Source organism: Mustelus asterias, unplaced genomic scaffold (genome assembly GCF_964213995.1).
Source record: "Mustelus asterias unplaced genomic scaffold, sMusAst1.hap1.1 HAP1_SCAFFOLD_2687, whole genome shotgun sequence".
Taxonomy (NCBI): domain Eukaryota; kingdom Metazoa; phylum Chordata; class Chondrichthyes; order Carcharhiniformes; family Triakidae; genus Mustelus; species Mustelus asterias.
In genome coordinates, this window is record NW_027592632.1 from 10,337 (window position 1) to 36,612 (window position 26,276).

General features: G+C 52.0%; 1 protein-coding gene across 1 annotated transcript in view; it reads right to left on the reverse strand.

Moving 5' to 3' along the window:
• Positions 1–994: 994 nt before the first annotated feature.
• Positions 995–26,276, reverse strand: part of LOC144489934 (atypical kinase COQ8A, mitochondrial-like) — a gene marked incomplete at its 5' end in the record, with an annotated part of 34,611 nt that continues 9,329 nt past the window's right edge. The window contains 7 exons of the mRNA XM_078207756.1: positions 995–1,709; positions 2,879–2,965; positions 4,086–4,151; positions 4,493–4,600; positions 6,735–6,876; positions 9,564–9,657; positions 10,874–10,955. Of these exons, the coding sequence (XP_078063882.1) occupies positions 1,410–1,709; positions 2,879–2,965; positions 4,086–4,151; positions 4,493–4,600; positions 6,735–6,876; positions 9,564–9,657; positions 10,874–10,955 (879 nt within the window). The remainder of the gene's footprint in view (positions 1,710–2,878; positions 2,966–4,085; positions 4,152–4,492; positions 4,601–6,734; positions 6,877–9,563; positions 9,658–10,873; positions 10,956–26,276) is intronic.

Below are 26,276 nucleotides of genomic sequence, written 5' to 3' on the forward strand. Positions count from 1 at the left end.
CACCTGTCCTTCATGAACCCATGCTGCATCTTACCAATGGGACAATTTATATCCAGATGTCTCGCTATTTCTTCCTTGATGATAGATTCAAGTATTTTCCCTCCTACAGAAGCTAAGCTAACCGGCCTGTAGTTACCGGCCTTTTGTCTACCTCCTTTTTTAAACAGTGGTGTCACATTTGCTGTTTTCCAATCTGCAGGAAGCACCCCAGAGTCCAGTGAATTTTGGTAAATTACCACTACGATAAGCTCATCATTAATGTCAAGCGGCTGGAAGAGAAGGCAAGTTAATGCAACAACTCTTCCAGGAGGTTGGGGGGGGGGCTGGTTTTAGAAAGATACCTGAAGCAAATTCTGTAAAAAATGACTGAGCAAAGGTTGACGGTGGAAATATTTAGTCTCGGTTGAGATTGTATCAATAATGCCCATTCTTCTCTTTCCAGCTACTGTTTCTCCACAGATTTGGGAAGAACATAATAAATAAACAGGCCCTGGTGTCTGCTTCATTGTGAGATCTCCATCATCCCTCTGCAAGTTTAAAAACCCATTGATCTGTCTTCAATGACTTGAGTATCCACAAATCGCAGCTAGGGGAAACACCAGCTATTCTAGCAAACCCTCACAAACTCTAAACCTGCTGTACATTCTGACAAGTCAGTTTAGATACGGTGAGCTGATTTCAGACCTATATGTGGGGGAGCTGTACAGAGGGGCTGGAGCTGCGTTACTGTTAGTGAGTGAATTTCTGTACATTGGCCTCAGGTGTTTAAGATACCAGGCGCGTGGAACAAGCTCTCAATCAGCATCTGCTGCTTTTAAGCTTTGACTAATGTGTACCTTCTCAAGACCTGAATCCTGGAGACCGGAGCCACTGATACAACAAAAAGCACTCTCCCCAGACGGCTCAGGAACACGAGTAGCAGCCAGCTCTGATGGCAAGGGGAAGTCTTTACTCCAGGAGCACGTGTTTGGATCAAATAAACAGCATGCAGTAATGTGCCCAAGGCCACAAACATGATTTTAATTGAATATCATCATGACAGGTATACAAAAAACTGGTCAATAATCACTGCTAAAATAATTCATTATTTCCTCACTAATTCACTTCAGTATGGTACAAAGTCAAATGATTTTTCATTAATCAATACAGTAAAATCTCTCAAATGCTCCCTCCTTGGGGGAAGTGGAAACTTTCCCCAAACATAATTCCTCTTGCTATCAAAGAACACTCTTGCCTGGTTACTGCAGTCCTGTGTTCAGTGGAAACCACAATTCCTTTAAACAGGAAGTGAAGATTGTGTTAAAAAGGATACACAGTAAGGTGGTTAGTCCATCAGCCTCTCCCACTCCCCCGTGCTGCTCTCCAACTCCATCCAGTCCTGGACCATCCTACACCCAGCCCCTTCCATGTTATGGGCTGCTGCCTCCTTGCTCAGCCTTCCTGCTCCAGTATTTTTGGTAGGCCTCCTCGAACAAGTGCTTGCAGGCGATCTGTGCATCGAGCTTGCTGCAGATAAGGAAGGAACCAGCCATCTTGCGATGGAGGGAGTAGGTCTCCTCTGGTGGAGGGACTAGTCTATGTCGCAGCATGATGGGGATCAGACTGTGGATCCTCTTGGTGGTGTTCTGATTCCCAAAGTCAAAGGGCTCTGTTGATGAAAAGGCCTCACCAAGGATCATCACGGCATCAACATGAGCATTTTGCATAACCTTTAGTGGAAAAGATGAACAAACAGAACTTTTATAATCTCATTAACTGTTAAATATACACTGTACAAGTCTCCGGTGTATCCATCAGCTTTTCTTTTCAGGATTACTTTTATTCAGAGTTGTTATAGTGCAGGAGGAGCTCACTGTGTCTACGCTAACTCTCCGTAGGCGTTTATCTCCTGCCTTTGCCACATTCTTCCTGTCAGATAAGAATCTAATTTCCTCTTGAATGTCTCAAATCAAAGCCTCCTCTATCACTCTCGGGCAGTGCATTCCAGATGCTAACCACTGGCTGTGAGGAAACATTTCCTCATCACCATTGCTACTTTTGCCAATTACCTTCAATCGGTTCCCATTGATTCTCAATCTCTCTCCAATGGGAACAGTTTCTACTCTGTCCCAACTCCTCATGATTTTCAATCTCTCAACCTTCCTCAGAATTCAGTGATTTTGCTTTCTAGCCCTGTGGAGATACCTGGTCTGTGACTTACCCAGATAAACCTGGTCGCCATTAATAAGTACAACCACTGGTCATAATCCAGTCCCAACACAGACTCGAGCCTCACCGCTCCTTCAGGAACCTGGTTTCCATCGCCCTGCCACTTCTTTTAGATGATACTTTACAATGTTTAAGCTTTACAGTAATTTACAGAAAGCAAGGTTAACAGTTTAACTCTTCCTCACACTCACCAAATTCCATTTCTGGAGCTCATAACTCCCATTCTGTTCATCACGTCCTTCAGCACAAGTTTCCCCATGCACTGACATGTTTGTTGGAATTTTACCGCCCTGGCAATCGGAGCGGGCGAGGGGTGGACAGCGGGAAGGTCCGTTGACCTTGGGCAGGATTTTACGGTTTTGTGACGAGCGAGGCGGTAAAACGTGACCTGTGGTGTATTTAGTGACAGCCAGAGCAGACAACTAAGAATGGAAACCATTCCTCCCCTCCACAGCACAATGCTGAGGCCACATTAGTTGGCACATTGGGAAACACATCTAACTTCGCACAAAGGATGATAATCCTCACTTGGAAAGTACAAGCCTGTGGGGCAGGTGGAGTGATTCAGGTTAAAGCTCCCCCTTTTGTAACAGCAATGGAAAAGCCAACATGAAGTTCAAACCTCACCCTTCCACATCACCTTCTGACACTATTAAAAAGCCCCTCTTACCTTGGTTTCATAGCCAGTGAGAAACTTCATCGCAATCGATTTGCTCAGCACCTGTGCTCTGTCCCCATTGGCTGCAGAGCGCACAATCTGTTGGGTTACAGTAAACTAGATTTTAGACACAGGAACAATACCAGAACAATTCCTCCACAGCTCTATAAATGATCCAGCTACAAGAGCAGGTCAGAGACTGGGAAACCAGTGGAGAGTAACTCCCCAAAGCATGTCCACCAAGAGTGATGGAATACTCCCCACTTTACCTGGGTAAGTGCAGCTCCAACAACACTCAAGCTCCACATCATCCAAACAAACTAGCCGCTTGATCAGTGCCTCATACACCTCTTTAAAACTCATTCACTCCAACACTGACACACAGTGGTAGCAGTGTGTACCAGCTACACAATACTCTGCAGCAACTCACCAAAGGTTCTTTAGGCAACAGCTTCCAAACCCACAGCCGCTACCGTCTGGAAGGACAAAGGCAGCTGGCCCGAGGGAACACCACCCCCTGCAAGGTCCCTCCCAAGACACACACCATCCTGACTTGGAAATATATTGCCATTCTTTCAGTCACTGGGTCAAAGTCCTGGAACATCCTCCCTAACAGCACTGTGGGTGTACCTACACCACATGGGCTGCAATGGTTCAAGAAGACAGTTTACCACCACCTTTTCAAGGGCAATTAGTGATGGGTAACAAATGCTGGTGATGCCCATATCCCATGAATAAGTGCAGACTGGCTTGTACACAGAGTGGGTACATTACCAATAAAATAGGGGCAATACCATTAACCCAGGGACAATATGTTCAATACCTCTCTGCCCTGATCACCTGCCAGGGCAGCACAGTGGTTAGTACTGCTGCCTCAAAGCGTCAGGGACCTGGGTTCAATTCCTGGCTTGGGTCACTATCTGCGTGGAGTTTGCATGTTCTCCCCGTGTCTGCGTGGGTTTCCTCCGGGTGCTCCGGTTTCCTCCCACAGTCTGAAAGGCGTGTTGGTTAGGTGCATTGGCCATGCTAAATTCTCCCTCAGTGTACCTGAACAGCGCCAGAGTGTGGTCACTAGGGGATTTTCACAATAACTTCATTGCAGTGTTAATGTAAGACCATTTGTGACAAATAAATAAACTTTAAAGCTTTTAAGTAAATGTCGGAGTTGATTTCTGTAATGATTTTGAGGAAACAATATATTTTAAGATACTTCTCTTGCCTCAATGTAAGTGTCAGTAAAGTCTTCATCAAAGCCCCTCGTGGCTCCAAAATCCAACAAAGCTACCTGAAAGTGAGAGAGAAATTTATTTAAGAAACTTGCTCTGCAATGGTCCCGACTGACACATTGTCAGCCAAGGTAAAGGAAATTCCAATAACCTTACATTTTCACAACCACCCACCACCCTCCGTCTCTCCCGTACCCTCTACCCTCCCACTGTAACCTCCCCAACCCATGTGCCTACTCTCCCCCTCATCTCTCCCATCCACCCCCACAGCCTCTGCTGGCAGCTCAATTACAGACTGTAGCAGAGTGAGTTTGATTCCCGTGTGTCCCGAGCTTGCAATGCCCTGTACAAATCTGAGAGTTAATGGACCCAGAGTGTCCCGCCCCAGAGAAACACCCACCTTGCCGGTCTCTGGGTTATAGAAGAAGTTGGACCAATTTGGGTCAGTCTGCATGAAGCGGAATTCAAAGAGTTCCCTCAGACAGAGTCGGAGGATGTTCTCACTGATCTGAAACACGGGAGGAGAGAAAATCATCAGACACAACAAACACAAGCAAGTTTTTCCCCATCGGAAGGATGTGATTGCGTTGGAAGGGGTGCAGAGGAGATTCACCAGGATGCTGCCTGGGATGGAACATTTAAGTTATAAAGAGAGATTGGATAGGCTTGGGTTGTTTTCTCTGGAGCAGAGAAGGCTGAGGGGCGACCTGATCGAGGTGTTCAAGATTATGAGAGGCATGGACAGAATGGATAAGGAGTAGCTGTTCCCCTTAGTTGAAGGGTCAGTAACGAGGGGACATCGCTTCAAGGTGAGGAGTGGGAGGTTTAGGGGGGATTTGAGGAAAAAAGATTTTACCCAGAGGGTGGTGACGGTCTGGAATGCGCTGCCTGGGAGGGTGTTGGAGGCGGGATGCCTCACATCCTTTAAAAAGTATCTGGATGAGCACTTGGCACATCATAACATTCAGGGCTATGGGCCACGTGCTGGCAGATGGGATTAGGTGGGAGTTCAGGTGTTTCTAATGTGTCGGTGCAGACTCGATGGGCCAAAGGGCCTCTTCTGCACTGTATGATTCTATCATTGATAACAGCAGCTCCTCATGTTAGCAACCTTCATCCCAACAACCAGCGAACAGAACCTGAAGGTCGTGAATGTAGCCCAATCATCATGCAAACCAGCCTCTCATCCATTGACTCCGTCAAGACTTCCCGCTGCCTCGGAAAAGCAGCCAGCATGATTAAGGACCCCACATACCCCGGACATTCTCTCTTCCACCTTTTTCCATTGGGAAAAAGATACAAAAGTCTGAGGTCACGTACCAACCGACTCAAGAACAGCTTCTTCCCTGCTGCCATCAAACTTTTGAATGGACCTACCTCGCATTAAGTTGATCTTTCTCTACACCCTAGCTATGATTGTAAAGCTGCATTCTGCACTCTCTTGTTTCCTTCTCTATGAACGGTATGTGATGTCTGTATAGCACACAAGAAACAATACTCATAGAAATCATAGAAACCCTACAGTGCAGAAGGAGGCCATTCGGCCCATCGAGTCTGCACCGACCACAATCCCACCCAGGCCCTACCCCCACATATTTTACCCGCTAATCCCTCTAACCTACGCATCCCAGGACTCTAAGGGGCAATTTTTAACCTGGCCAATCAACCTAACCCGCACATCTTTGGACTGTGGGAGGAAACCGGAGCATCCGGAGGAAACCCACGCAGACACGAGGAGAATGTGCAAACTCCACACAGACAGTGACCCGAGCCGGGAATCGAACCCGGGACCCTGGAGCTGTGAAGCAGCAGTGCTAACCACTGCTAACCACTGCGCTACCGTGCCGCCCCAGAGGGTGATACTTTTCACTGTATCCCAATACATGTGACAATAATAAATCAAATCAAACAACCTGGGCCAACACTACAGTTCTGAGGGGGTGCTGTCTTTTAGATTAAAACATTACTTTGACTGAGGGATAAACATTGGCCACGACACTGGGGAGAACTCTCCCCACCACCCCCCCTCCCCCCCACTCTCCCCCCTCCAACAGCGTGTCCTGGAATATTTCAATTCAGCACAAACTTAGTGACTGCCTCGTTTGAACATCTCAGCTAAACACTGCACCTCTGACCATGCAGCACTCCCCTCAGTGTAAGACAGGAAACCGAAATGTGGGATCGCTGCTCTGGAATGTGACAATATCACAACCTCTCTGACTGACAGTGTTACACTGAGCCACACTGAACACAGTAAAAATCCAGATGTTTGGCAGCTGTTGTGTAAAAGACACCCATTATATCTACAAATACTCTCAGGGTGACCTGAAACTACATCCCATCCACCCACACAAAGTGAATCCAGCCTTTCCCCACTCACCATGCAGAGTGAATCCTGGTCAACAAATCCACGCCCAGACTCTCAAAAGCCTTTCATCCCCACAGGACCCACTCTCCTCACTTCTTTCCTTCACAACTCCACTTCCTCCATCCTCTGCATCTCACTCCTGTGCTCACTGCCTGCACTCAGTGTTAAGCTGAGTCTCTCAGCTTGAAGCTACAGCAATGTGTCTCCGTTTTAGCCAGAGATTGAGTTGAACCCAGCAGCAGCTCACAGACCCAAGCCGGGCTCTCGCTCTTACGTGGTTTCTGGTCTCTTGGTCCAGTTGCTCCGCTTTGTCCAGTGGGAAACCAGGCACCAGCTCCGTGGTGAGGATGTGTTTGCTGCTCAGATGGTCAATAACCCGAGGCACATAGAAAAAAGGATCATCCTGCACCAGCTCCCTGTACCGGGGGGGAAGAGAACAGATTAACAAACCGCTGAGGGCCAGAAAGCTCCATGTCCCGAAAGGAGCCGACACCGGGAGGGGAGGGGAGAGGGTGGCAGAGCCGACACTGACACCGGCACCGGGAGGGGAGAGAACAGATTAACATCAAACCGCTGAGGGCCGGAAAGCTCCATGTCCCGAGAGTCAGCACGGATTCGTGAAGGGCAAGTCGTGCCTCACAAATTTGATAGAATTTTTTGAGGAGATAACTAAGTGTGTTGATGAAGGTAGGGCAGTTGATGTCATATACATGGATTTTAGTAAGGCGTTTGATAAGGTCCCCCATGGTCGGCTTATGATGAAAGTAAGGAGGTGTGGGATAGAGGGAAAGTTGGCCGATTGGATAGGTAACTGGCTGTCTGATCAAAATGTGGAGATGCCGGCGTTGGACTGGGGTAAACACAGTAAGAAGTTTAACAACACCAGGTTAAAGTCCAACAGGTTTATTTGGTAGCAAAAGCCACACAAGCTTTCGAGGCTCTAAGCCCCTTCTTCAGGTGAGTGGGAATTCTGGCATTTTTCATGAATTCCCACTCACCTGAAGAAGGGGCTTAGAGCCTCGAAAGCTTGTGTGGCTTTTGCTACCAAATAAACCTGTTGGACTTTAACCTGGTGTTGTTAAACTTCGTACTGTGTTTGATCAAAGACAGAGGGTGGTGGTGGATGGAAAATTTTCGGATTGGAGGCAGGTTGCTAGCGGAGTGCCACAGGGATCAGTGCTTGGTCCTCTGCTCTTTGTGATTTTTATTAATGACTCAGAGGAGGGGGCTGAAAGGTGGATCAGTAAATTTGCTGATGACACCAAGATTGGTGGAGTAGTGGATGAGGTGGAGGGCTGTTGTAGGCTGCAAAGAGACATAGATAGGATGCAAAGCTGGGCTGAAAAATGGCAAATGGAGTTTAACCCTGATAAATGTGAGGTGAATCATTTTGGTAGGACTAATTTAAATGTGGATTACAGGGTCAAAGGTAGGGTTCTGAAGACTGTGGAGGAACAGAGAGATCTTGGGGTCCATATCCACAGATCTCTAAAGGTTGCCACTCAAGTGAATAGAGCTGTGAAGAAGGCCTATAGTGTGTTAGCTTTTATTAACAGGGGGTTGGAGTTTAAGAGCCGTGGGGTTATGCTGCAACTGTACAGGACCTTGGTGAGACCACATTTGGAATATTGTGTGCAGTTCTGGTCACCTCACTATAAGAAGGATGTGGAAGCGCTGGAAAGAGTGCAGAGGAGATTTACCAGGATGCTGCCTGGTTTGGAGGGTAGGTCATATGAGGAAAGGTTGCGGGAACTAGGGCTGTTCTCTCTGGAGCGGAGGAGGCTGAGGGGAGACTTAATAGAGGTTTATAAAATGATGAAGGGGATAGATAGAGTGAATGTTCAAAGACTATTTCCTCGGGTGGATGGAGCTATTACAAGGGGGCATAACTATAGGGTTCGTGGTGGGAGATATAGGAAGGATATCAGAGGTAGGTTCTTTACGCAGAGAGTGGTTGGGGTGTGGAATGGACTGCCTGCAGTGATAGTGGAGTCAGACACTTTAGGAACATTTAAGCGGTTATTGGATAGGCACATGGAGCACACCAGGATGATGGGGAGTGGGATAGCTTGATCTTGGTTTCAGATAAAGCTCGGCACAACATCGTGGGCCGAAGGGCCTGTTCTGTGCTGTACTGTTCTATGTTCTATGAGCCGACACCGACACCAGGAGGGGAGGGGGCGGCAGAATCAGCAACAGCAGCTCCAGCTACTTCACCTGTAACTCTGCTGTAACAAACACTGCCTGCAACATCAGTATTATACCCAACCCGCGACTCCACATGGGGGTTAAGGAAGGGGAGGTGGTGCCTCAGTGTGGCTGGGGTAATAGAGCAATGATCTGAGGACCCCAGCTTGAATCCCACCACAGCAGATGGCGAGTAGACATCATCCTTGTGGCCTCTGCCAGAGTGTGCGAGTGTGCGCGCGCGCGCGTGCGAGAGTGTGCGCGCGCGTGCGAGATTCTGCGCGCGCGTGCGAGATTCTGCGCGCGCGTGCGAGATTCTGCGCGCGCGTGCGAGATTCTGCGCGCGCGTGCGAGATTCTGCGCGCGCGTGCGAGAGTGTGCGCGCGCGTGCGAGAGTGTGCGCGCGCGTGCGAGAGTGTGCGCGCGCGTGCGAGAGTGTGCGCGCGCGTGCGAGAGTGTGCGCGCGCGTGCGAGAGTGTGCGCGCGCGTGCGAGATTCTGCGCGCGCGTGCGAGATTCTGCGCGCGCGTGCGAGATTCTGCGCGCGCGTGCGAGAGTGTGCGCGCGCGTGCGAGAGTGTGCGCGCGCGTGCGAGAGTGTGCGCGCGCGTGCGAGAGTGTGCGCGCGCGTGCGAGAGTGTGCGCGCGCGTGCGAGAGTGTGCGCGCGCGTGCGAGAGTGTGCGCGCGCGTGCGAGAGTGTGCGCGCGCGTGCGAGAGTGTGCGCGCGCGTGCGAGAGTGTGCGCGCGCGTGCGAGAGTGTGCGCGCGCGTGCGAGAGTGTGCGCGCGCGTGCGAGAGTGTGCGCGCGCGTGCGAGAGTGTGCACGCGAGCGAGAGTGTGCGAGTGTACGCCTGTGCATGTATGGGCGATGGTGAGGAGGGTAACTGTTCACCAGCATGCACACAATCCCAAACATACCTAAACTGTTTGTAACAAGCTGCCTCCCTCTCATAGTCACATTCCAGCGAGAGCTCCCGGCTCATCACCTCGATCATGTGTTCAGGAAACAAACCTAACGTTAAAAGGAAAGAGTTTTTAAAATGGTTTCCAGCAACCAACCGGCATCTCGGAAACAGAGTCTCAATAAGAATTTCCACTTCATGTTGCTAGAAGCTTCCAAGAGCACTGGTTAACAGAAAGTGACACCAAGCAGGACAAGTGACGGAAAGCTGTGGGGTTTTAAGGACACTGCACCACAACAAGGACGTACTTGTGCAGTGTGGTCTCTGTGTAATAATGCAGGAAACTCAGCAGCTAATGGCACACAGCAAGATCCCACAAAGGTGATAATGACTTTTTAGTCACAAGAATGGAGGGATAAATATTTGTCAGGACACAGGGGATAACTGGGAAGACAAGGTTTGGGCTAATGTCTGATGCCGGGTCGAGGGGAGGGGTGGAGGGGGCAGAGGGGCAGACTTCTGAGCCTCCCGTCTCCCAGAGGTTAGGCGGTTTTTGTATAAATCTCAGCTTTCTGGTGAAGGTGTGTAGTTGCCGCTATAGGGAACACTGGGCCTGTTTTTCTGGATGGTAGCCAGCTTGGCACTGAATGTATTCTGTTCAGTGAAGAGGCCAGTGATCAAACAGACATAAATGGGACATTCTTAGTAAAACAATAACTCCAGATGAGTGTGAAAACAGGAGACAATCGCATTTTCTGAGTGAGTTTACAGCCACAATCGAACAGCACTCAGGAAAAACAAGGTCCAAATGTGATTCTCGCCAGCAGGGGGAGTGGGCGGAGCCTATTCACACCAAGAACCCGGCTGTTGAATTCTAGTGGCGCCACGGTGCAGGCACCCCGATGTCGGAGTGCACTGTCATTGCCACCCCACCACCCCCATTCGCCAGCCCCTTTCCTCCCGGTCACCACCCCAGCCAATCTCCATCACCCCCCCGCACCCCGACCGATCAGCCACCCACCCGCCAATCTCCATCACCCCCCCCACCTCGACCGATCAGCCACCCACCCGCCAATCACCACACCCGCCCCCCCCTCACCCCGCCCCCATTGAACTATTTATACGAAATTCTCTGGACACCAGGATAGTTGATGAAAAAGCAAGGCTCTATTGGGGGTGTATCAGTGACCACAGACAAAGGAGACATTAATTAGACTCCCCGTCTCTCCACACCGCACTCTGGTTTAAGCCCACTCAATGCAGAGAGGGTGTGAGAGAGACAATAACTGGGATAATTTATATATCTGCAGACACAGCTCAACTCACCTTCAGGTAAAGCATTACTCATGTTCATTACTGTTATCAGATTGGCCACATCACTGGTAATGCTCTGAACTACACCGGGATACTGCCGATAAAAACACAGCAAAATTGTTAATACCAGGACACAAACTCTCAGACCCCAGGCCGGACCCCCTTCCCGAGGACCTTAACCACCCACCCCCACCCCACTCCACGCTGGAGACCCCCCTCCCGAGGATCTTAACCCCCACCCTCCAAGCTGGGACCCCCCTTCCCGAGGACCTGAACCACCCCCCCCTCCACCCCCAAGTTGGGACCCTCTTCCCAAAGAACTTAAAGCCTCCCCCTCCCTCAGGCTGGGACGACCTTCGCGAGGACCTTAACCCTCCCCCAGGCTGGGACAATCCTCACCCTCCACCCTCTCCAAGATCCCAGGCTGCGACCTTCCCCTATACCTCAGGGTACAGCCCCCCAGCCCCAATATGCTGCACAGGATGAATAGAAAACACAAGTCAGCGAGTCACGAGGAGAATCCGAAAGTAGATCAGAAAACCGGAATAGGAATTGAGGAGAAAAGTGGGGGAGAGAGGCTGAGAGCTGCAGGGAGGGAATTCCAGAGACTGGGGGCTCGGGAACTAAAAGCAGGAAAACGAGTGGCGCAAGATCTGTGATTGGAAATTGACAGGTGGGCAGAGTTAGAGGGGAATACAGAGATAGGGAGGGATGTGGGGCTGGAGGAGATTACAGAGATAGGGAGGGATGTGGGACTGGAGGAGATTACAGAGATAGGGAGGGATGTGCGGCTGGAGGAGATTACAGAGATAGGGAGGGTTGTGGGGATTGGAGGAGATTACAGAGATAGGGAGGGATGTGGGACTGGAGGAGATTACAGAGATAGGGAGGGATGTGCGGCTGGAGGAGATTACAGAGATAGGGAGGGTTGTGGGGATTGGAGGAGATTACAGAGATAGGGAGGGATGTGGGGACCGGAGGAGATTACAGAGATAGGGAGGGATGTGGGGATTGGAGATTACAGAGATAGGGAGGGATGTGGGGATTGGAGATTACAGAGATAGGGAGGGATGTGGGGATTGGGGGAGATTACAGAGATAGGGAGGGATGTGGGGACTGGAGGAGATTACAGAGATAGGGAGGGATGTGGGACTGTAGGAGATTACAGTGATAGGGAGGGATGTGGGGACTGGAGGAGATTACAGAGATAGGGAGGGATGTGGGACTGGAGGAGATTACAGAGATAGGGAGGGATGTGGGGCTGGAGGGGATTACAGAGATAGGGAGGGATGTGGGGCTTGGGGAGATTACAGAGATAGGGAGGGATGTGGGACTGTAGGAGATTACAGAGATAGGGAGGGATGTGGGGACTGGAGGAGATTACAGAGATAGGGAGGGATGTGGGGCTGGAGGGGATTACAGAGATAGAGAGGGATGTGGGGCTTGGGGAGATTACAGAGATAGGGAGGGATGTGAGGCTGGAGGAGATTACAGAGATAGGGAGGGATGTGGGGCTGGAGGAGATTACAGAGATAGGGAGGGATGTGGGGACTGGAGGAGATTACAGAGATAGGGAGGGATGTGGGGCTGGAGGGGATTACAGAGATAGGGAGGGAGGTGGGGACTGGAGGAGATTACAGAGATAGGGAGGGATGTGGGGCTGGAGGGGATTACAGAGATAGGGAGGGATGTGGGGCTGGAGGAGATTACAGAGATAGGGAGGGATGTGGGGCTGGAGGGGATTACGGAGATAGGGAGGGATGTGGGGCTGGAGGAGATTACAGAGATAGGGAGGGATGTGGGGCTGGAGGAGATTACAGAGATAGGGAGGGATGTGGGGATTGGAGGAGATTACAGAGATAGGGAGGGATGTGGGGCTGGAGGAGATTACAGAGATAGGGAGGGATGTGGGATTGGAGGAGATTACAGAGATAGGGAGGGATGTGGGACTGGAGGAGATTACAGAGATAGGGAGGGATGTGGGGCTTGGGGAGATTACAGAGATAGGGAGGGATGTGGGGCTGGAGGAGATAACAGAGATAGGGAGGGATGTGGGACTGGAGGGGATTACAGAGATAGGGAGGGATGTGGGGACTGGAGGAGATTACAGTGATAGGGAGGGATGTGGGGCTTGGGGAGATTACAGACATAGGGAGGGATGTGTGGCTGGAGGAGATGACAGAGATAGGGAGGGATGTGGGGCTGGAGGAGATTACAGAGATAGGGAGGGATGTGGGGATTGGAGGAGATTACAGAGATAGGGAGGGATTTGGGGACTGGAGGAGGTTACAGAGATAGGGAGGGATGTGGGTCTGGAGGAGATTACAGAGATAGGGAGGGATGTGGGGCTGGAGGAGATTACAGAGATAGGGAGGGATGTGGGGCTGGAGGAGATTACAGAGATAGGGAGGGATGTGGGGCTGGAGGAGATTACAGAGATAGGGAGGAATGTGGGACTGGAGGAGATTACAGTGATAGGGATGTGGGACTGGAGGAGATTACAGAGATAGGGAGGGATGTGGGGTTGGAGGAGATTACAGAGATAGGGAGGGATGTGGGGCTGGAGGAGATTACAGAGATAGGGAGGGATGTGGGGCTGGAGGAGATTACAGAGATAGGGAGGGATGTGGGGCTGGAGGAGATTACAGAGATAGGGAGGGATGTGGGGCTGGAGGAGATTACAGAGATAGGGACGGATGTGGGGCTGGAGGAGATTACAGAGATAGGGCGGGATGTGGGGCTGGAGGAGATTACAGAGATAGGGAGGAATGTGGGACTGGAGGAGATTACAGTGATAGGGAGGGATGTGGGACTGGAGGAGATGACAGAGATAGGGAGGGATGTGAGGCTGGAGGAGATTACAGAGATAGGGAGGGATGTGGGGATTGGAGGAGGTTACAGAGATAGGGAGGGATGTGGGACTGGAGGAGATTACAGAGATAGGGAGGGATGTGGGGCTGGAGGAGATTACAGAGATAGGGAGGGATGTGGGGCTGGAGGAGATTACAGAGATAGGGAGGGATGTGGGGATTGGAGGAGGTTACAGAGATAGGGAGGGATGTGGGACTGGAGGAGATTACAGAGATAGGGAGGGATGTGGGGATGGAGGAGATTACAGAGATAGGGAGGGATGTGGGGCTGGAGGAGATTACAGAGATACGGAGGGATGTGGGGCTGGAGGAGATTACAGAGATAGGGAGGGATGTGGGGCTGGAGGAGATTACAGAGATAGGGAGGGATGTGGGGCTGGAGGAGATTACAGAGATTGGGAGGGATGTGGGGCTTAGGGAGATTACAGAGATAGGGAGGGATGTGGGGCTGGAGGAGATTACAGAGAGAGGGAGGGATGTGGGGCTGGAGGAGATTACAGAGATAGGGAAGGATGTGGGGACTGGAGGAGATGACAGAGATAGGGAGGGATGTGGGACTGGAGGAGATTACAGAGATAGGGAGGGATGTGGGGCTGGAGGGGATTACAGAGATAGGGAGGGATGTGGGGCTGGAGGAGATTACAGAGATAGGGAGGGATGTGGGGCTGGAGGAGATTACAGAGATAGGGAGGGATGTGGGGATTGGAGGAGATGACAGAGATAGGGAGGGATGTGGGTCTTGGGGAGATTACAGAGATAGGGAGGGATGTGGGGCTGGAGGAGATTACAGTGAGAGGGAGGGATGTGGGGATTGGTGGAGATTACAGAGATAGGGAGGGATGTGGGGCTGGAGGAGATTACAGAGATAGGGAGGGCTGTGGGGCTGGAGGAGATTACAGAGATAGGGAGGGATATGGGGTTGGAGAAGATTACTGAGATAGGGAGGGATGTGGGGCTGGAGGAGATTACAGAGATAGGGAGGGATGTGGGGCTGGGGGAGATTACAGAGATAGGGAGGGATGTGGGGCAGGAGGAGATTACAGAGATAGGGAGCGATGTGGGACTGGAGGAGATTACTGAGATAGGGAGGGATGTGGGGACTGGAGGAGATTACAGAGATAGGGAGGGATGTGGGGCTGGAGTGGATTACTGAGATAGGGAGGGATGTGGGGACTGCAGGAGGTTACAGAGATAGGGAGGGATGTGAGGCTGGAGTGGATTACTGAGATGGAGGGATGTGGGGACTGGAGAAGATTACAGAGATAGGGAGGTATGCGGGGCTGGAGGAGATTACAGAGATTGGGAGGGATGTGGGGATTGGAGGAGATTACAGAGATAGGGAGGGATGTGGGACTGGAGGAGATTACAGAGATCGGGAAGGACGTGGGGACTGGAGGAGATTACAGAGATAGGGAGGGATGTGGGGCTGGAGGAGATTACTGAGATAGGGAGGGATGTGGGGACTGGAGGAGATTACAGAGATAGGGAGGGATGTGGGGCTGGAGTGGATTACTGAGATAGGGAGGGATGTGGGGACTGCAGGAGGTTACAGAGATAGGGAGGGATGTGAGGCTGGAGTGGATTACTGAGATGGAGGGATGTGGGGCTGGAGGAGGTTACAGAGATAGGGAGGGATGTGAAGCTGGAGGAGATTACAGAGAGAGGGAGGGATTTGGGCTGGAGGAGATTACAGAGATAGGGAGGGATGTGGGATTGGAGGAGATTACAGAGATCGGGAGGGATGTGGGACTGGGGGAGATTACAGAGATAGGGAGAGATGTGCGGATTGGAGGAGGTTACAGAGATAGGGATGGATGTGGGGCTGGAGGAGATTACAGAGATAGGGATGGATGTGAAGCTGGAGGAGATTACGGTGAGAGGGAGGGATGTGGGGCTGGAGGAGATTACAGAGATAGGGAGGGATGTGGGATTGGAGGAGATTACAGAGATAGGGAGGGATGTGGGGCTGGAGGAGATTACGGTGAGAGGGAGGGATGTGGGGCTGGAGGAGATTACGGTGAGAGGGAGGGATGTGGGGCTGGAGGAGATTACAGAGATAGGGAGGGATGTAGGGCTGGAGGAGATTACAGAGATAGGGAGGGATGTGGGGCTGGGGGAGATTACAGAGATAGGGAGGTAAGTGGGACTGGAGGAGATTACAGAGATAGGGAGGGATGTGGGGCTGGGGGAGATTACAGAGATAGGGAGGGATGTGGGGACTGGAGGGGATTACAGAGATAGGGAGGGATGTGGGATTGGAGGAGATTACAGAGATAGGGAGGGATGTGGGGCTGGAGGAGATTACGGTGAGAGGGAGGGATGTGGGGCTGGAGGAGATTACGGTGAGAGGGAGGGATGTGGGGCTGGAGGAGATTACAGAGATAGGGAGGGATGTGGGATTGGAGGAGATTACAGAGATAGGGAGGGATGTGGGGCTGGGGGAGATTACAGAGATAGGGAGGGATGTGGGGCTGGAGGAGATTACAGAGAAAGGGAGGGATGTGGGGCTGGAGGAGATTACAGAGATAGGGAGGGATGTAGGGCTGGAGGAGATTACAGAGATAGGGAGGGATGTGGGGCTGGGGGAGATTACAGAGATAGGGAGGTAAGTGGGACTGGAGGAGATTACAGAGATAGGGAGGGATGTGGGGCTGGGGGAGATTACAGAGATAGGGAGGGATGTGGGGACTGGAGGGGATTACAGAGATAGGGAGGGATGTGGGATTGGAGAAGATTACAGAGATAGGGAGGGATGTGGGGATTGGAGGAGATTACAGAGATAGGGAGGGATGTGGGGATTGGAGGAGATTACAGAGATAGGGAGGGATGTGGGCTGGAGGAGATTACAGAGATAGGGAGGGATGTGGGGATTGGAGGAGATTACAGAGATAGGGAGGGATGTGGGACTGGAGGAGATTACAGAGATAGGGAGGGATGTGGGGATTGGAGGAGATTACAGAGATAGGGAGGCATGTGGGGATTGGAGGAGATTACAGAGATAGGGAGGGATGTGCGGCTGGAGGAGATTACAGAGATAGGGAGGGATGTGGGGATTGGAGGAGATTACAGAGATAGGGAGGGATGTGGGGACTGGAGGAGATTACAGAGATAGGGAGGGATGTGGGGATTGGAGGAGATTACAGAGATAGGGAGGGATGTGCAATTGGAGAAGATTACAGAGATAGGGAGGGATGTGGGGATTGGAGGAGATTACAGAGATAGGGAGGGATGTGGGATTGGAGGAGATTACAGAGATAGGGAGGGATGTGGGGCTGGAGGAGATTACAGAGATAGGGAGGGATGTGGGGATTGGAGGAGATTACAGAGATAGGGAGGGATGTGGGACTGGAGGAGATTACAGAGATAGGGAGGGATGTGGGGATTGGAGGAGATTACAGAGATAGGGAGGCATGTGGGGATTGGAGGAGATTACAGAGATAGGGAGGGATGTGAGGCTGGAGGAGATTACAGAGATAGGGAGGGATGTGGGGATTGGAGGAGATTACAGAGATAGGGAGGGATGTGGGGCTGGAGGAGATTACAGAGATAGGGAGGTATGTGGGACTGGAGGGGATTACAGAGATAGGGAGGGATGTGGGATTGGAGAAGATTACAGAGATAGGGAGGGATGTGGGGATTGGAGGAGATTACAGAGATAGGGAGGGATGTGGGATTGGAGAAGATTACAGAGATAGGGAGGGATGTGGGGCTGGAGGAGATTACAGAGATAGGGAGGGATGTGGGGCTTGGGGAGATTACAGAGATAGGGAGGGATGTGGGATTGGAGGAGATTACAGAGATAGGGAGGGATGTGGGGCTTGGGGAGATTACAGAGATAGGGAGGGATGTGGGATTGGAGGAGATTACAGAGATAGGGAGGGATGTGGGATTGGAGGAGATTACAGAGATAGGGAGGGATGTGGGATTGGAGGAGATTACAGAGATAGGGAGGGATGTGGGATTGGAGGAGATTACAGAGATAGGGAGGGATGTGGGATTGGAGGAGATTACAGAGATTGGGAGGAATGTGGGGCTGGAGGAGGTTACAGAGATAGGGAGGGATGTGCGGATTGGAGGAGGTTACAGAGATAGGGAGGGATGTGAGACTGGAGGAGATTACAGAGATAGGGAGGGATGTGGGGACTGGAGGAGATTACAGAGATAGGGAGGGATGTGGGGCTGGGGGAGATTACAGAGATAGGGAGGGATGTGGGGATTGGAGGAGATTACAGAGATAGGGAGGGAAGTGGGACTGGAGGAGATTACAGAGATAGGGAGGGATGTGGGGATTGGAGGAGATTCCAGAGATAGGGAGGGATGTGCGGATTGGAGGAGGTTACAGAGACAGGGAGGGATGTGGGGCTGGAGGAGATTACAGAGATAGGGAGGGATGTGGGACTGGAGGAGATTACAGAGATAGGGAGGGATGTGGGGATTGGAGGAGATTACAGAGATAGGGAGGGATGTGGGGATTGGAGGAGATTACAGAGATAGGGAGGGATGTGCGGATTGGAGGAGGTTACAGAGATAGCGAGGGATGTGGGGCTGGAGGAGATTACAGAGATAGGGAGGGATGTGGGACTGGAGAAGATTACAGAGATAGGGAGGTATGCGGGGCTGGAGGAGATTACAGAGATTGGGAGGGATGTGGGGATTGGAGGAGATTACAGAGATAGGGAGGGATGTGGGACTGGAGGAGAGTACTGAGATAGGGAGGGATGTGGGGACTGGAGGAGATTACAGAGATAGGGAGGGATGTGGGACTGGAGGAGATTACAGAGAACGGGAAGGACGTGGGGACTGGAGGAGATTACAGAGATAGGGAGGGATGTGGGGCTGGAGGAGATTACTGAGATAGGGAGGGATGTGGGGACTGGAAGAGATTACAGAGATAGGGAGGGATGTGGGGCTGGAGTGGATTACTGAGATAGGGAGGGATGTGGGGACTGCAGGAGGTTACAGAGATAGGGAGGGATGTGAGGCTGGAGTGGATTACTGAGATGGAGGTATGTGGGGCTGGAGGAGGTTACAGAGATAGGGAGGGATGTGAGGCTGGAGGAGATTACAGAGAGAGGGAGGGATTTGGGCTGGAGGAGATTACAGAGATAGGGAGGGATGTGGGATTGGAGGAGATTACAGAGATAGGGAGGGATGTGGGACTGGGGGAGATTACAGAGGTAGGGAGAGATGTGCGGATTGGAGGAGGTTACAGAGATAGGGATGGATGTGAAGCTGGAGGAGATTACGGTGAGAGGGAGGGATGTGGGGCTGGAGGAGATTACGGTGAGAGGGAGGGATGTGGGGCTGGAGGAGATTACAGAGATAGGGAGGGATGTGGGGACTGGAGGAGATTACAGAGATAGGGAGGGATGTGGGGCTGGAGGAGATTACAGAGATAGGGAGGTATGTGGGACTGGAGGAGATTACAGAGATAGGGAGGGATGTGGGATTGGAGAAGATTACAGAGATAGGGAGGGATGTGGGTATTGGCGGAGATTACAGAGATAGGGAGGGATGTGGGATTGGAGAAGATTACAGAGATAGGGAGGGATGTGGGGCTGGAGGAGATTACAGAGATAGGGAGGGATGTGGGGCTTGGGGAGATTACAGAGATAGGGAGGGATGTGGGATTGGAGGAGATTACAGAGATAGGGAGGGATGTGGGGCTTGGGGAGATTACAGAGATAGGGAGGGATGTGGGATTGGAGGAGATTACAGAGATAGGCAGAGATGTGGGATTGGAGGAGATTACAGAGATAGGGAGGGATGTGGGATTGGAGGAGATTACAGAGATAGGGAGGGATGTGGGGATTGGAGGATATTACAGAGATAGGGAGGGATGTGGGGATTGGAGGAGGTTACAGAGATAGGGAGGGATGTGGGGATTGGAGAAGATTACAGAGAAAGGGAAGGATGAGGGATTGGAGGAGATTACTGAGATAGGGAGGGATGTGGGGCTGGAGGAGATTACAGAGATAGGGAGGGATGTGGGACTGGAGGAGATTACAGAGATAGGGAGGGATGTGGGACTGGAGGAGATTACAGAGATAGGGAGGGATGTGGGGCTGGAGGAGATTACAGAGATAGGGAGGGATGTGGGACTGGGGGAGATTACAGAGACAGGGAGGGATGTGGGGATTGGAGGAGGTTACAGAGATATTGAGGGATGTGGGGCTGGGGGGGATTACAGAGATAGGGAGGGATGTGGGGATTGGAGGAGATTACAGAGATAGGGAGGGATGTGGGGCTGGAGGAGATTACAGAGATAGGGAGGGTAGTGGGGACTGGAGGAGATTACAGAGATAGGGAGGGATGTGGGACTGGGGGAGATTACAGAGATAGGGAGGGATGTGGGATTGGAGGAGATTACAGAGATAGGGAGGGATGTGGGATTGGAGGAGATTGCAGAGATAGGGAGGGATGTGGGATTGGAGGAGATTGCAGAGATCGGGAGGGATGTGGGGCTTGGGGAGATGACAGAGATAGGGAGGGATGTGGGATTGGAGGAGATTACAGAGACAGGGAGGGACGTGGGGCTGGAGGAGATTACAGAGATAGGGAGGGATGTGGGGATTGGAGGAGATTACAGAGATAGGGAAGGATGTGGGGCTGGAGGAGATTACAGAGATAGGGAGGGATGTGGGGTTGGAGGAGATTACAGAGATAGGGAGGGATGTGGGGATTGGAGGAGATTACAGAGATAGGGAGGGATGTGGGGATTGGAGGAGATTACAGAGATAGGGAGGGATGTGAGCCTGGAGGAGATTACAGTGAGAGGGAGGGATGTGGGACTGGAGGAGATTACAGAGATAGGAAGGGATGTGGGGCTGGAGGAGATTACAGAGATCGGGAGGGATGTGGGGTTTGGAGGGGATTACAGAGATAGGGAGGGATGTGGGGCTGGAGGAGGTTACAGCGATAGGGAGGGATGTGCGGATTGGAGGAGGTTACAAAGATAGGGAGGGATGTGGGGCTGGAGGAGATTACAGAGATAGGGAGGGATGTGGGACTGGAGGAGATTACAGAGATAGGGAGGGATGTGGGACTGGAGGAGATTACAGAGATAGGGAGGGATGTGGGACTGGAGGAGATTACAGAGATAGGGAGGGATGTGGGGACTGGAGGAGATTACAGAGATAGAGAGGGATGTGGGGCTGGGGGAGATTACAGAGATAGGGAGGGATGTGGGGATTGGAGGAGATTACAGAGATAGGGAGGGATGTGGGGCTGGAGGAGATTACAGAGATAGGGAGGGATGTGGGGATTGGAGGAGATTACAGAGATAGGGAGGGATGTGAGGATTGGAGGAGATTACAGAGATAGGGAGGGATGTGGGGATTGGAGGAGATTACAGAGATAGGGAGGGATGTGGGGATTGGAGGAGATTACAGAGATAGGGAGGGATGTGCGGATTGGAGGAGGTTACAGAGATAGGGAGGGATGTGGGGCTGGAGGAGATTACAGAGATAGGGAGGGATGTGGGACTGGAGGAGATTACAGAGATCGGGAGGGATGTGGGGATTGGAGGAGATTACAGAGATAGGGAGGGATGTGGGGATTGGAGGAGATTACAGAGATAGGGAGGGATGTGCGGATTGGAGGAGGTTACAGAGATAGGGAGGGATGTGGGGCTGGAGGAGATTACAGAGATAGGGAGGGATGTGGGACTGGAGGAGATTACAGAGATAGGGAGGGATGTGGGACTGGAGGAGATTACAGAGATAGGGAGGGATGTGGGACTGGAGGAGATTACAGAGATAGGGAGGGATGTGGGGACTGGAGGAGATTACAGAGATAGGGAGGGATGTGGGGCTGGGGGAGATTACAGAGATAGGGAGGGATGTGGGGATTGGAGGAGATAACAGAGATAGGGAGGGATGTGGGGATTGGAGATTACAGAGATAGGGAGGGATGCGGGGAATGGAGGAGATTACAGAGATAGGGAGGGACGTGAGGATTGGAGGAGATTACAGAGATAGGGAGGGATGTGGGGATTGGAGGAGATTACAGAGATAGGGAGGTATGTGGGGCTTGGGGAGATTACAGAGATAGGGAGGGATGTGGGGCTTGGGGAGATTACAGAGATAGGGAGGGATGTGGGGCTGGAGCAGGTTACAGAGATAGGGAGGGATGTGGGGATTGGAGGAGATTAGAGAGATAGGGAGGGACGTGCGGATTGGAGGAGGTTACAGAGATAGGGAGGGATGTGGGGCTGGAGGAGATTATAGAGATAGGGAGGGATGTGGGACTGGAGGAGATTACAGAGATAGGGAGGGATGTGGGACTGGAGATTACAGAGATAGGGAGGGATGTGGGACTGGAGGAGATTACAGAGATAGGGAGGGATGTGAGGATTGGAGGAGATTACAGAGATAGGGATGGATGTGAGGCTGGAGGAGATTACAGAGATAGGGAGGGATGTGGGACTGGAGGAGATTACAGAGATAGGGAGGGATGTGGGGATTGGAGGAGATTACAGAGAGAGGGAGGGATGTTGGACGGGAGGGGATTACAGAGATAGGGAGGGATGTGGGACTGGAGGAGATTACAGAGATAGGGAGGGATGTGGGGATTGGAGGAGATTATAGAGATAGGGATGTATGTGAGGCTGGAGGAGATTACAGAGATAGGGAGGGATGTGGGGCTGGAGGAGATTACAGAGATAGGGAGGGATGTGGAGCTGGAGGAGATTACAGAGATAGGGAGGGATGTGGGGACTGGAGGAGATTACAGAGATAGGGAGGGATGTGGGGATTGGAGGAGATTACAGAGATAGGGAGGGATGTGGGACTGGGGGAGATTACAGAGACAGGGAGGGATGTGGGGCTGGAGGAGGTTACAGAGATAGGGAGGGATTTGGGCTGGAGGAGATTACAGAGATCGGGAGAGATGTGCGGATTGGAGGAGGTTACAGAGATAGGGATGGATGTGGGGCTGGAGGAGATTACAGAGATAGGGATGGATGTGAAGATGGAGGAGATTACGGTGAGAGGGAGGGATGTGGGGCTGGAGGAGATTACGGTGAGAGGGAGGGATGTGGGGCTGGAGGGGATTACAGAGATAGGGAGGGATGTGGGGACTGGAGGAGATTACAGAGATAGGGAGGGATGTGGGATTGGAGGAGATTACAGAGATAGGGAGGGATGTGGGACTAGGGGAGATTACAGAGATAGGGAGGGATGTGGGGCTGGAGGAGATTACAGAGATAGGGAGGGATGTGGGGATTGGAGGAGATTACAGAGATAGGGAGGGATGTGGGGATTGGAGGAGATTACAGAGATAGGGGGGGATGTGGGGATTGGAGGAGATTACAGAGATAGGGAGGAATGTGGGGATTGGAGGAGATTACAGAGATAGGGAGGGATGTGGGGCTGGAGGAGATTACAGAGATAGGGAGGGATGTGGGGATTGGAGGAGATTACAGAGATAGGGAGGGATGTGGGGCTGGAGGAGATTACAGAGATAGGGAGGGATGTGGGGATTGGAGGAGATTACAGAGATAGGGAGGGATGTGGGGATTGGAGGAGATTACAGAGATAGGGAGGGATGTGAGGCTGGGGGAGATTACAGAGATAGGGAGGGATGTGGGGATTGGAGGAGATTACAGAGATAGGGAGGGATGTGGGGATTGGAGGAGATTACAGAGATAGGGAGGGATGTGGGGATTGGAGGAGATTACAGAGATAGGGAGGGATGTGGGGCTGGAGGAGATTACAGAGGTAGGGAGGGATGTGGGACTGGAGGAGATTACAGAGATCGGGAGGGATGTGGGGATTGGAGGAGATTACCGAGATAGGGAGGGATGTGGGGATTGGAGGAGATTACAGAGATAGGGAGGGATGTGGGATTGGAGGAGATTACCGAGATAGGGAGGGATGTGGGGATTGGAGGAGATTACAGAGATAGGGAGGGATGTGGGGCTGGAGGAGATTACAGAGATAGGGAGGGATGTGGGGCTGGAGGAGATTACAGAGATAGGGAGGGATGTGGGGCTGGAGGAGATTACAGAGATAGGGAGGGATGTGGGACTGAAGGAGATTACAGAGATAGGGAGGGATGTGAGGCTGGAGGAGATTACAGAGATAGGGAGGGATGTGGGGCTGGAGGAGATTACAGAGATAGGGAGGGATGTGGGGATTGGAGGGGATTACAGAGATAGGGAGAGATGTGGGGATTGGAGGAGATTGCAGAGATAGGGAGGGATGTGGGCCTGGAGGAGATTACAGAGATAGGGAGGGATGTGGGGATTGGAGGGGATTACAGAGATAGGGAGGGATGTGGGGATTGGAGGAGATTACAGAGATAGGGAGGGATGTGGGGCTGGAGGTGATTACTGAGATAGGGAGGGATGTGGGACTGGGGGAGATTACAGAGATAGGGAGGGATGTGGGACTGAAGGAGATTTCAGAGATAGGGAGGGATGTGAGGCTGGAGGAGATTACAGAGATAGGGAGGGCTGTGGGGCTGGAGGAGATTACAGAGATAGGGATGGATGTGGGGCTGGAGGAGATTACAGAGATAGGGAGGGCTGTGGGGCTGGAGGAGATTACAGAGATAGGGAGGGATGTGGGGCTGGAGACGATTACTGAGATAGGGAGGGATGTGGGGCTGGAGGAGATTACAGAGATAGGGAGGCATGTGGGGCTGGAGGAGATTACAGAGAGAGGGAGGGATGTGGGCATTGGGGAGATTACAGAGATAGGGAGGGATGTGGGATTGGAGGAGATTACAGATATCGGGAGGGATGTGGGGATTGGAGGAGATTACAGAGATAGGGAGGGATGTGGGTCGGAGGAGATTACAGAGATAGGGAGGGATGTGGGGCTGGAGGAGATTACAGAGATAGGGAGGGCTGTGGGGCTGGAGGAGATTACAGAGATAGGGAGGGATGTGGGACTGGAGGAGATTACAGAGATTGGGAGGGATGTGGGTCGGAGGAGATTACAGAGATAGGGAGGGCTGTGGGGCTGGAGGAGATTACAGAGATAGGGAGGGATGTGAGGCTGGAGGAGATTACAGAGACTGGGAGGGATGTGGGTCGGAGGAGATTACAGAGATAGGGAGGGCTGTGGGGCTGGAGGAGATTACAGAGATAGGGAGGGCTGTGGGGCTGGAGAAGATTACAGAGATAGGGAGGGATGTGGGGCTGGAGAAGATTACTGAGATAGGGAGGGATGTGGGGCTGGAGGAGATTACAGAGATAGGGAGGGATGTGGGGCTGGAGGAGATTACAGAGATAGGGAGGGATGTGGGGCTGGGGGAGATTACTGAGATAGGGAGCGATGTGGGACTGGAGGAGATTACAGAGATAGGGAGGGATGTGGGACTGGAGGAGATTACAGAGATAGGGAGGCATGTGGGGCTGGAGGAGATTACAGAGAGAGGGAGGGATGTGGGCATTGGGGAGATTACAGAGATAGGGAGGGATGTGGGATTGGAGGAGATTACAGATATCGGGAGGGATGTGGGGATTGGAGGAGATTACAGAGATAGGGAGGGATGTGGGTCGGAGGAGATTACAGAGATAGGGAGGGATGTGGGGCTGGAGGAGATTACAGAGATAGGGAGGGCTGTGGGGCTGGAGGAGATTACAGAGATAGGGAGGGATGTGGGACTGGAGGAGATTACAGAGATTGGGAGGGATGTGGGTCAGAGGAGATTACAGAGATAGGGAGGGCTGTGGGGCTGGAGGAGATTACAGAGATAGGGAGGGATGTGAGGCTGGAGGAGATTACAGAGACTGGGAGGGATGTGGGTCGGAGGAGATTACAGAGATAGGGAGGGCTGTGGGGCTGGAGGAGATTACAGAGATAGGGAGGGATGTGGGGCTGGAGGGGATTACAGAGATAGGGAGGGATGTGGGGACTGGAGGAGATTACAGAGATAGGGAGGGATGTGGGATTGGAGGAGATTACAGAGATAGGGAGGGATGTGGGACTAGGGGAGATTACAGAGATAGGGAGGGATGTGGGGCTGGAGGAGATTACAGAGATAGGGAGGGATGTGGGGATTGGAGGAGATTACAGAGATAGGGAGGGATGTGGGGATTGGAGGAGATTACAGAGATAGGGGGGGATGTGGGGATTGGAGGAGATTACAGAGATAGGGAGGAATGTGGGGATTGGAGGAGATTACAGAGATAGGGAGGGATGTGGGGCTGGAGGAGATTACAGAGATAGGGAGGGATGTGGGGATTGGAGGAGATTACAGAGATAGGGAGGGATGTGGGGCTGTAGGAGATTACAGAGATAGGGAGGGATGTGGGGATTGGAGGAGATTACAGAGATAGGGAGGGATGTGGGGATTGGAGGAGATTACAGAGATAGGGAGGGATGTGAGGCTGGGGGAGATTACAGAGATAGGGAGGGATGTGGGGATTGGAGGAGATTACAGAGATAGGGAGGGATGTGGGGATTGGAGGAGATTACAGAGATAGGGAGGGATGTGGGGATTGGAGGAGATTACAGAGATAGGGAGGGATGTGGGGCTGGAGGAGATTACAGAGGTAGGGAGGGATGTGGGACTGGAGGAGATTACAGAGATCG